Raw genomic sequence first — 13,118 nt, forward strand, 5'->3', positions numbered from 1 at the left:
GCAAAGTCAAAACTGATTGAATATCAAAGACGACACAATGGTTGCCAAGTCAAAGACAATGGAATAGTTTCAATGTGTTATTTAAAAGCTAAATAACATCAGCCCTTTCATTAAAATTTACTATTGAGCGGAACTAAAGCTTAATTTTGGTTAAATTGCTTCTCTTAGATCTAGTCATTCTCAGGGAGTGCCCACTGATTTTTGCATGACAAAAAAGAGAGAGAGACATAATTCTTATGAAGATTCTTTTACATTCTATGTTAAAAAATAGTTCTCAGTGCTATTAAAAACTGTTAAGAACAATTTTATGTTCAGGTACACCATGCACATTTTGGGGGAGAATATAGCTTTCACCATATTTTAAAAAGGTGTATAACATAAATAGTTTAAGAGCCCCAAACTTAAATCTAGTGTTCTGGTTCCACATTACGCAACTTTTCTGTGCTTTAAATTTTTTTTACCTGAATTCTTTTCTACTACCAAAATGTCTGCTGCTCATCAACCCTGTTTTAAATTTCTACCACTGCTTCTGCAACTGTTATTTTAATTTCACCCACTTCTATATCGTTTTCTTCCAATTCAGTCCCTTTTCCTGTACTGCCCCTGCATTTATTCACTTCAGTAAAAACAATTTACCTTCTATAGTTTTAATCAGCAAAAGCAATTGTTTCCCTCTAATGAAAGGATGAACCAAGGTAAACATCTCAGGTCTGGAATTCATTCCAGTGCTACCAACCTAGGGCACACACCTTACTCTTCTGCATAAGAGACTTCTGACTAATCTTAACTACTTACATTAATATTTATTTTTAAGAATAATCTTTATATATTTTAAGAGTAAAGATCATACTTTACTAGGTAATGGCGTTCAAGTTACTATCCAAACACATATTATACTCAATCAAGCTTCAGAAACATCAAGCTTACTTTTGATCATCATGCTGTTTTTTAAAATGCATTTTAAGTATTATGAGACTTAATATGCAATACAGTTAATGGGTAAGATTTGCTTGCATGACACAAAAATACTAGCATAAACAGAAAAATTCAATCAGTCATTTGCTCATATAAAAGTTAAGGTAGGCCCTGCCAGGGTGGCTCAGTTGGTTAGTGTCATCCTGTGCACTGAAAGGCTGCAGGTTCAATCCCTAGTCGGGGCACCTATCTATGTTGCAGGTTTGATCCTCAGTCCACGTGCATACAGAAGCAACCAATCAGTGATTCTCTGTCTCTCTCTTTCTCAATTCAATGAACATATCCTCGGGTGAGGACTTAAAAAAAAAAAAAACTGTTAAGATAGTAACTGATTTAAATGTTTAGGACAAAAATGTAAATTTACCAACTTTCCTTTTAAAATCTGTTTTCAAATAAATTCTTAGATCTATGAAGAGGAAAGAAAAACATCAACTATAACTTACCTTTTTGTCTCTGGTCCTTACTTCCCCATAGAAATCTAGGGCCTCTTGTGCCTTTAAAAATTTGCCACGATGTAACAAATATGCACAAATCATTACACCAGTTCGTCCCTTTCCAGCTTTACAGTGAATTGCTGCAACATGATTGTCATCTTCACTTAGCCATTGGTCAAGATCTTCACAAAAGGGTTTGATAAGTTCTAGCTGTGGTGGGTTATGGTCTTCAAAAGGATACTGTGCAACTGTGATAAAAAAGAAAGATAACCTCAGAATAAGAGAAAAATCTCTTCTGAATTGCTTATTAGAAGTTAACTTTAGAAATGCTGCATATAAGCTCAACAGATGTTTAAAAGAAATACTGAACTCCAAGGAAAAATAATTAATTATCTGATAATTTTCGTATTTTTGAATAGAAAGTGTTTCGTTAACTCTTAAACTTATCTATTATAGACAGGGAGGCCAAGTATCATTTTGCCTACTTCATGAAGGAAGAAACTTTGCTATGGAGAGGTACCACAGGTCACAACATATCAGAGGTGGAGATGAACTTAAAATAAAATGTCACAAAAGCATCTTGCCAGGACTCTGAATAAATTTCCTAATAAAAAGAGTAATAATACTTATAATATTGCATCACCACAAAACATATTCAAAAGAAAGACTATTAATAAATCAGTAAAAGAAAGGATTGCATAAAGGACTGCATTTTAAACTTCATACAATAAAAATGCTAAGTGAAAAAAACTACTTATAAAAATTATACAGTTGTAGTAAAGTTTATTAAATAAAGTTTCAGGTCTTTTCACATGGCTTATTAAGAACTCCAAACTTCTCTGTACCCTATAGTCAGAGTAGAGTTTTTTTGTTTGTTTGTTTATTGCAGTATTTTTTTTTTTAATTTTTTTATTTTGGTTTTTCAATTACAGTTGTCCCCTTTTCCCCCAATTTCTCTCCCCCACCCAACCCACCCCCTCTCCCACAATCATATCCCTCCCCGTTGTCCATGTCCATGAGTCTTTCATACAGGCTCTTTAATTAAACCCTTCCCTTACTTATCCCCCTTCTCTCCCTCTCCCCTCCCCCCTATTGACTGCTATTCAGAGTAGAGTTTTTTAAAATTTGTCTCCAAATAGGATTTTAAGTATATCACTATTAAATTTTATTTTATTTTGTTCTCTGCTTTGGCTCCATTCTATTAAGATTAAAAATTCTGATATCTAATGTACCTAATCATCCTGTGTCATCTAAATATGTAAAAAGTATGTCTTATATCTTCAACTGATGCATAGTGTGGCACAGGATAAAATCAATCACGTCCTCTGTTGTGACAGGACAGTCTTCTGGTAGACAGTGACTACCATTACAGGGAGTCATCAGGAGAGTTTTCACTTAGTCGTGTGCCTAACTACTACCATTCTATCTTCATTTCCCCACTGGCACACAAAAACATCAAGGAAAACCTGTTAAACATCTACTTAAAGGCAGATAAACCTTGACTAAAACACACTATGCCTAGTAAGAAGTAGACTAAATTCACCAAAAAAGATATTCTTAGTGATTATACTAACTCTCACCATTAGTTTTTGAATCCTCAAACCAACTGTCTGAAAAGTCCATTCTAAATTATCAGGAGGCATTAATGGCAAATACAACAATCTGTAGCTCAAGATACTCACTTTCTCTTAACAGCATCTGCCAAGTTTCTCAACTCTCCAGTTCTTTCATGGCTCAAGGGGTTCCACAAACACAAGTGAAAGTTTCTGTGGGCTCTGAGGTAGAACTGACTTTACCTGAAGAATAACTTATTGAAAGCAGTTCCCTGTTCTAATCTATCAGGTTCCCCTTACCTGTATTTGTGACACCCTTTTCCACCTTTTAGGTCATGCTCCTTGATAGAGTTAAGTTGTTTGCTTTCTCTCTATATCCTCTTACTATGACAACAAATGCCTCAAAAAGTAACCCCCTTTTTATTCTATTACTAGTCTATAAATTTCTCCTAATTTATAGTCTATTCTGCAATTTAGCTTTCCTAATATTTCTAGCAGGTTTATATAACACGTGTTTTCTATAACAGAAAAATTATAATTTTCAAGTTTTCTGAGACCATCTTTAAGACCAGTATTTACCTCACTTAATAATTGAAATTATTCATTATTGCTATGACAGTAAGACTTAGTCTCTATTGGTTTTAAATTATTTAACATAATAAAGTATATTTATACCTACCTCTGCAGTTAAATTTGGCGGTATCATAATGTCTTTCAGCACATCTAAAAGAGAAGTTTAAATGAGATATAAAGTTATCTTTTATAATTAAGAAAAAAGTATAATAGTAACAAACATTTTCTGAACCTTTATAATGTACCAGGCACTATGTTAAGTATTTTATATTACGTCTTTTAATTCTGAAGTAGGTTCTATTATTATCCCCATTTTACAATAAAGGAAACTGAGACTTAAAATGTTAAGTCTATGCAATTAGAGCTTATAAATTTGCTTATTAAAACTTGTGAAGTCACTAATACACAACAATGCAAATTTAGTTGTATCTATACTTTTAAATTTCCTATGGAAATTTTGAATGCTAATGGAGTTTAATAACTAATTAGTTTTAATATCATCTGTACTTCACAGTTACACATACACAGTTTTCTCAAACTTTTAAAAAATATACATTAAAAATAGTGAAATGATATGTGCAAAGGGAAAGAAAAGAAACTAAATGATGCTAATCTACTCAGACAGAACACTTACTAAACTTTTTTAAAACCAGACCTTTCTCTCTTTAGATGAGCTATAGGTCTTTTTTATATCCTCTTTAAGTTACAAATTTTAATCAAAGTCTTAGAGTAATGAAAGAGTAGTAAGTAAAATCAATACAGAATAGTAAAATGTTGATGTAATACTACCTTGAAGCATGCTAAAATTTCTTTTCAATAGTAGTGACACGTTTGTTATGATGCACTGGCTTACTCATGATTAATAGGGCATGTTTATACATCAACAGACTCAAAAGGGATTCCATATATTAGTTTGTGGTCAGCAACATCCTGGTAACTCCAACTACTAACCAAACCAGGTTTTTAAAAAATTATTTAAAATAAAAACTAAGCATTTTAAAACAAATGAAGGTCCATAAACCCTTAATCCACAATTTCGAAGTTCCCAAAGTTTGAAATATCTAACTTTATATTTTATTTATGGCAAACTCAAATGCAGCAGAACCTGATTTTAATTTACGAGACTGTATGTAGGCCTTATTAATACACTTTATAGTGAAGAGTCAAACATTTCATTCTATGTACTATTCCAAACCCACTGGGGGTATTATAAGAAAGATGTGTCTCCATGTTTGTTACCTTTCTGAAAACCGAAAAAAGTTTTGAATGTTGAAACACAACTAGCTCTAAGAGTTTCAAATAAGCAACTGTGGACCTATATTTTACGTTTAGAAATCCTGACAATATCTGTACAGTTCCTCTACTTTAAACAGTTTTAAACCCAAATCCACACAAAGGTTGAACTGTTTACAAACAAACTACAGTTCACCAGTTTCTAACTCGTCAGACCTGAAATAAACTTTCATATTACTGCTCAAAATAAAGCTTTTCCATTTTAGCATATTATAATTTAGTACACTGAATTTTGCTAGAAAGAAAATTTATTCAGTAACGGCATATGAAAATATATGCATCCTTGCTAAATAATTTCATACTCACGCACATTAAAAACACAACAGGAATGACCATGAAGATAGTCACATGGTCAACAGTGAAGAATCATGTAAAGATAGGACGTAGTAGTTAAGGTGGGAAGTATAACCTAGAAAACAACTCTAAGAAGCTGGTCTCATGATAACACAACAAAAAGAAACATTTTGAGTTTCATGCAGATTCAGTTCTCTAAAATTCCCATGCTTTCTCAAGAGCTCCAAATGTTTGCTCTATTAGTGCATAAGACTACCTTCATAAACTGACTCTCAAATATTATTGTTAAGAGGAAGCCATGAAGGGAAAGCAGAAATGAGCTACGAAATGTCTCCTAGATACACATTAAAAAGGAGTTTCCATATTTTATTCATCCTCACAACCTTTTGATAACAGTTAATATTATCTCCATTTTATATATGAAAAAGCTAAGATTTCTATTAGAAGTACAGTAAATAACTTGCCCCAAACCACAGTATGTAAATGGAAAAGACAGAACTCAAGCTCAGTAACTCTGATTACAAAAATCAAAAATTTTCCTGTACTACTCCATACTGCTTCTTATAATAAAAAACTGAAAATAGGTTTAAAAAAAGAAAAGCAGTCTGGAAACCTATAGTCTTCCCAAACTGAATCAAGAAGAAGCAGAAAGTCTGAATAGACCAATAACAGCTAGTGAAATTGAAGCAGTAATCAAAAAACTCCCAGCACACAAAAGCCCTGGACCGGATGGCTTCACAAGTGAATTCTACAAAACATTTAGGAAAGAACTAACTCCTATCCTTCTCAGACTATTCCAAAAGATACAAGAAGAGGGAAGACTGCCAAACTCATTCTATGAAGCCAGTATAACCCTAATTCCAAAACCAGGTCAAGACACAACAAAGAAAGAAAACTACAGGCCAATATCGCTGATGAACATAGATGCTAAAATCCTCAACAAAATATTGGCAAACCGGATCCAGCAACACATTAGAAAGATCATACACCACGATCAAGTAGGATTCATCCCAGGGATGCAAGGATGGTTTAACATTCGTAAATCAATAAACGTAATACACCACATAAACAAAATGAAAGACAAAAACCACATGATCATATCAATAGATGCAGAAAAAGCATTTGATAAAGTACAACACCCATTTATGATAAAAACTCTCAGCAAAATGGGAATAGAGGGAGCATACCTCAACATAATAAAGGCCATATATGAGAAACCTGAAGCCAACATCATACTCAATGGGCAAAAACTGAGAGCATTCCCCCTGAGATCAGGAACAAGACAAGGATGTCCGCTCTCCCCACTCCTATTCAACATAGTCTTGGAAGTTCTAGCCACCGCAATCAGACAAGAAAGAGAAATAAAAGGCATCCAAATTGGAAAAGAGGAAGTAAAACTGTCATTATTTGCAGATGACATGATAGTGTACATAGAAAACCCTATAGACTCCACAAAAAAACTACTCGACCTAATAAGTGAATTCGGCAAAATAGCAGGATACAAAGTCAATATTAAGAAATCAAAGGCATTTTTATACACCAACAATAAAAACTCAGAGATAGAAACTGAAAGAAAAATTCAATTTACCATAGCAACAAGAAAAATAAAATACCTAGGAATAAACTTAACCAAGGAGGTAAAAGACCTGTACTCAGAAAACTACATAACATTGAAGAAAGAAATTAAAGAAGATACAAATAAATGGAAGCATATACCATGCTCATGGATGGGAAGAATCAACATCATTAAAATGTCCATACTACCCAAAGCAATTTATAGATTCAATGCAATCCCTATTAAAATACCAGCAACATATTTCACAGACCTAGAACAAATACTTCAAAAATTTATATGGAACCAAAAAAGAACCCGAATAGCCACAGCAATTTTGAGGAAGAAGAACACAGTAGGAGGAATCACAATACCTGATATCAAACTATACTACAAGGCCACGGTAATCAAAACAGTCTGGTACTGGCATAAAAACAGACATATAGATCAATGGAACAGAATAGAGAGCCCAGAAATAAACCCAGGTTCATATGGTCAACTAATATTTGACAAAGGGGGAAAGAACATCAAATGGAGTGAAAAGAGCCTCTTCAACAAATGGTGTTGGGAGAACTGGACAGGGACATGCAAAAAAAATGAAACTAGACCACCAACTTACACCATACACCAGAATAAACTCAAAATGGATCAAAGACTTAAATGTAAGCCGTGATACCATAAAAGTCCTAGAGGAAAAATAGGCAGGAAAATTTCAGATATCCCACGTAGCAACATTTTCACTGATATATCTCCTAAGGCAAGGGAAATAAAGGAAAGAATAAACAAATGGGACTACATCAAACTAAAAAGTTTCTGCTCAGCTAAAGAAAACATCAGCAAGATGAAAAGGAAACCAACCATATGGGAAAATATATTCGCCAATGACATCTCAGACAAGGGATTGATCTCCAAAATATATAAAGAACTCATACGACTCAACACCAAGAAGACAGACAACCCAATTAAAAAATGGGCAAAGGACCTGAACAAACACTTCTCCAAAGAAGACATACGGAGGGCCCATAGACATATGAAAATATGCTCAACATCACTAGCCATCAGAGAGATGCAAATAAAAACCACAATGAGATACCACCTCACACCAGTCAGAATGGCCATAATCAACAAATCAACAAACAACTTGTGCTGGAGAGGATGCGGAGAAACGGGAACCCTGGTGCATTGCTGGTGGGAATGCAGACTGGTGCAGCCACTATGGAAAACAGTTTGGAATTTCCTCAAAAAACTAAAAACGGAACTGCCTTTTGAACCAGCAATTCCATTACTGGGATTATATCCGAAAAATCCTGAAACACCAATTCAAAAGAACCTATGCACTCCAATGTTCATAGCAGCACTATTTACAATAGCCAAGTGCTGGAAACAACCTAAATGCCCATCTGTAGATGAGTGGATCAAAAAACTGTGGTACATTTACACAATGGAGTTCTATGTAGCAGAAAGAAAGAAGGAACTTCTACCATTTGCAACAACATGGATGGAACTAGAGAGAATTATGCTTAGCGAAATAAGCCAGGCAACGAAAGAAAAATACGTTATGCTGTCACCTATTACAGGAAACTAATGAACAACACAAACAAATGAGCAAAATTGAACCAGAGGGCATAAGCCTATGACCGCATTACCTGAGTGATTGTCTGTACGCATAAGCCTCACTTAATCCTCTCTGCAGCACTGCCTCCGGAGACTCAACAGTTTGGCTGAACTAAATGGCTGAGTTGGTGAAGAATGGGGTGGTCTGTGGGCTTCACTTTAAAACTGAATTCTCTTTTCTATCCTAATGGCTTGGACAGAAAGGGCCCAGAGGTCTGAGAGGGGGGAAACATAAACTATTTCCCTCAGCCCAAACTAAATAAAATGGGCAAAAGGGTTTTGGACAGGAGAGATGTGCCTAGCACACCTTCCTCCAAAGAAGCCCTTTTTTTTTGTTTTTTGTTTTTTTTATCTCCTAATGTGGAACATTGAAAAATTAATCCCTGCCTTTTGCCACCTAGTAGTTATGGATTGAATGATGCTTTTTAACCCTTTTTGCCAAATCTGTTGCCCCCAGAACACAACAAGGATGCCAGCCTGCTAAACCAAGCACGCCGTTGTCCGGAGACAGCCAACTGACCTGGAGTCTGCACAATCCTTCCCCATGTGGGAAGGCCACCCTCCCCTCCACACCCCCACTGTTATTAGGGATTTCTGGACCCAAGGGTAGGTAGGACGACGACCATGTCCAGCTTGAAGCAGCTAGAGGAGCTTGAGACCTTCGCCCATTGTCCTTTACAAGATTACAAAGGGTCTTAATATCTGAGAGGGAGGGATAGTTATTTTTTACGAACCATGGGTATGGACTTGGGGGGGGATGCTGGGGGAGGGAGATACTGGGTGGAGGGGAGTAAAGGGGAAAAAATTGGAACTACTGTAACAACATAATCAATAAAATATACTTTAAAAAAAAAAAAAAAGAAAAGCAGTAACAAAATTTTGTCAAAACTAGCCTTCCTACAAGAGCAGTATTTGAAACAATGGAACCAACAAACAGTAATAATGAAAACACTATGAAAATCTCTATAGGTATGGATAGAGTATGTGAGAACACAGGCCAGGACAGCTGTGACAAAAGTGATGGGGGTGTGTGTGGTAGAGGAAGAGAAGACTTTCTTCTTAGTTAAAACCTTCTGTCATAACTTCATGCAAAACACAAAAAAATCTCAAAGTTTCTTGTAAATTTTTTTCAATATTATTAAGTCTCTCAACAAACCAAACTGAAGATACATAAAGCAAATAGAATTTGACTAAGATGTGTTAGAATGAACCATTTATACTTCTTTATAATTAAAACTTAAAGATATTTTCTTATCATCACCTCACATTGACTTTATATGAGACAAGAAAAATAAATGGGTATTGAAGAAGAGTTTTTATAGTTTTTATGAAGTAGTAGACAAAAAGTGAAGAGATAAGATGAATAGGAAAAGCTTCCACTGAACTGAGATTTGCCATGGAATCAGCTAGGCATGTATGTCTCTTCTTTATTCTCTTTAATGAATTTATCCCTATCTTACAGAAGAAAACTTAATTGGTAAATATTAACAACAGCTAAATGTTTACCACAAAATAATGGAAAGCTGAATGTCAAATAGAATATATTGGGTTGGCCAGCAAGTTCATTTGGTTTATTTCTGTAAGATGGCTCTAGTAGCACTTAGTTGTCTTTAACTTCATTCAAAGTAAATTTGTTAAGACTGTATTGTGACAGCTGTCATAACAGTTCCCATTCAGAAAAACTTATCAAAACTGGTGAATTTTTGCATATCCATTTTAATACTGAAGATGGAAGAAAATAAGCAACATTTTGGGAATATTATGTTTTATTATTTCAAAAAAGGTAAAAATGCAACTGAAATGCAAACAAACAAACAAACAAAAACAAAAAAAAAAACTTGTACAATGTATGGAGAAGGTGCTGTGACTAATTAAACGTGTCAAAAGTGGTCTGCAGCCCTGGCTGGTGAGGCTCAGTGGATTTGAGTGCTGGCCTGGGGACCGAAAGGTTGCTGGTACTGTTCCCGGTAAGGGCACAGGCCTGGATTGCAGGCCTGGTCCCTGGATGGGGAATGTTTCTCTCCCTTTCTTTCTCCCTCCGTTACCCTCTCTCTAAAAGTAAATAAATAAATAAAATCTTTTTTTTTTTTTAAGTGGCTTTGAGAAGCTTTGTGCTGCAGATCTCTCGCTGGATGATGCTCCATGGTCAGGCAGACCAGTTGAAATTGATAGCAATCAAATCGAGACATTAATTGAGAACAATCAAAGTTATACCACAAGGGAAATAGCTGACATACTTAAAATATCCAAATCAATAAAGTTATTGGCAAAAATAAAAAATGTCTTATTTTATGGAAAAAACTAAATGGACTTTTTGGCCCACCCAATATAATAAAATGTAGTATCCAGTAAACATTTAAGTTCCTCAAGGGCAAGAACTACATTATGATTTTATTCCCTATCTCCTCCAATCCTCCCCTCACTCCTACCAAAGTACAGGTTATACAGAGGAACATACAAAAATAAAATACACACACTTGCACAAGAAAATTAATTTACTAAGTATCAGTATAACCAAATTTGTTCATGATAGGTTAATTTCATCCTGTCTTAAAATAACTTATGAATGTCTAACAGAGATATAAACAGATAGTTTCTTTATACATTAAAAACTCATTTCTACATTAAGAACTCTTCTTCATCCACAAATGTCATAAGTGCCATAAAGTTTAATATACTATTAAATACAGGTATGCCTAGTACAAATATTTTAATATTTTTCCATTTGTTTGCAAAGATATACATCACATGTAATTAATATCCTAAAAATTAAAGAAATAAAATAGAAGCACCTGCTGCTTGCCAGACTCACTTACCCAGAGCCAGAAATATAAATGGGTAAAAAGAAGGTGAAGAAGACTGAAAAGTGACATCACAAATCAAAACGTGCTACAACTGGCGGTTCTATAAACTTTTGAAGTAAAATTTGGGGAGGTTAAAAAACAAACTAAAACCCTAGAAAGGGAATATGGCATAAATAGTGGATGATCTGCTACCATATGTACCTGTGTGACCTTGTTCAACTCACTTAACTTCTCTAGGCCTCAGACTCCCCATCTGTAAAATGAGAAGGTTGAACTAAATGATCTCTTTCAGGTACTTTCCAGTTCTGAAAGTCTATGATTCCATTAAATGGAATAGAGAAAAGGAGTTAAAATATATGCACTAAAAGCATCTCTCAACTAATAACAAGACATTTCATTAACTTGGGAGTCCAAAGTTTGGAAATACAAAAACAAATAGGCAGTTGAGTTCCTAGGCTAGGTCCCAATACCAACTTCAATCATAATAATGTAAGTGACCCACAATACTGACAGTATAAGCCTAAGTCCTAAATTCTGGAAGCAGGAAGCCACTGCATACAGGAATGAAAAGAATTTCCTTCCCTATCTCTGAATATAATGCTAAACTCAAATAAAATTTTGAAAAAGGCAGAATCTGTATTTCGTATCTTTCTACCTTTCTTCTGGGACTCTAAATGCACAATCCTGAGAACCTAAGCCTGAAGCGACTTAATATTTAATGGACTCCAGCTTCTGACAGTTCTTGTCCTGTTTTTTCTTTCTTTCTTTTTTTTTTTTTACTTAACTTATAAATCCAGTTGTTCAAAAAGTGCGAAGCTTGTGGTTTTTATTTTTCTCCACAGAAACACTCTGGCATGTGAAACTAGACTTTGCAGAAGTTAATCAGGAAAAAAGGATAATACACAGACAGAACATTTGTAAGCTGGGGCCCACTTAAACTTGTTTCCACCGTGCCTTTTGCTTTCTTTTGCCGTCTATTTCTACCACAGCACACACACACACACACACACACACACACACACACACACACACACACACACACACACACACACACACTACAATCTGACCATAATGAATTATCTGCCATATTATGCCAACGAGATTCTTACATGCCGTTCTCTTTGTCTACAGTGTCACTTCCCCCCCTACTAGACCTGCAGGTCAGTCTCTACTGATGTTTTTCATCCCATCTCAAACATCATTTTTTTTTTTTTTTTGGTAAAATCTTCTCTTTGGAATACAATTACTGTTTCTACTGCTCTCTACACAGTTCTCTTCCATGCAAGAGTAATCTCTTCTATAATACTTTGTTTACCTTTCAGATTACACTATAAATTACCTGAGGACTAGAATAACATCTTACCTCTGGACTGACAACATATTTTATAATGCCTAACATGGCAAATATGCATGTAAATGTTTGCTTTTTTGTGAATCTTAGGGAATTGGTAAAAACTCGCTAAAAGAAACCATGTTCCTGTCTACTTCACTCTCTGGTCTTATCAGAACAGAAAGATCACTAAATTAAAGATAAGAAAGCAACATCTCACAAACCAACAAGACACAAAGAATCCTCCCTACTTTTTGGTAAAGATTTAAATGCCCATTGAATGTAGAAAAGATTCTTGTTCTTATATTTGATAAATACACTCTATAAAAACTATAACAGTGGGTTAGTATAAACAAATTTAGATTAAAAAATTTCCCATTGCATACTTTATATATTATACATAGATCATACAGAAAAAATAAAAGCCAGAAAGAAAAATAATACATTTTATATACCATTGTTTAAAAAATGGTCAATATTTTGGGCATGAATAATAGTATTCAAGGGCAGATATGGTTAAATATTTACTTTTGTTTTTTTCTTTTTAAAAAAATATTGACATTTCTTTTATTTCCAATTAAGTTTTATTTTATTTTATTTACTTATTTTTATTATATATCTCCATTACTATTTAGTCCCCTTATAACCCCATCACATTTTTGTTTCTTTTTTCCTTTACATATCTCTAGTCACAAA

The 13,118-nt window shown here is 34.5% G+C and overlaps 1 protein-coding gene across 1 annotated transcript in view; it reads right to left on the bottom strand.

Annotated features, from left to right (window-relative positions):
- PTEN (phosphatase and tensin homolog) overlaps positions 1-13,118 on the bottom strand; it is a 78,811-nt gene that overhangs the window by 20,741 nt on the left and 44,952 nt on the right. The window contains exons 5-6 of the mRNA XM_090279406.1: positions 3,642-3,685; positions 1,419-1,657 (exon numbers count right to left, since the gene is read on the bottom strand). Of these exons, the coding sequence (XP_090135532.1) occupies positions 1,419-1,657; positions 3,642-3,685 (283 nt within the window). The remainder of the gene's footprint in view (positions 1-1,418; positions 1,658-3,641; positions 3,686-13,118) is intronic.

Source organism: Furipterus horrens, unplaced genomic scaffold (genome assembly GCF_987537825.1).
Source record: "Furipterus horrens unplaced genomic scaffold, mFurHor1.1.pri manual_scaffold_5, whole genome shotgun sequence".
In the NCBI taxonomy this organism is placed as follows: Eukaryota; Metazoa; Chordata; class Mammalia; order Chiroptera; family Furipteridae; genus Furipterus; species Furipterus horrens.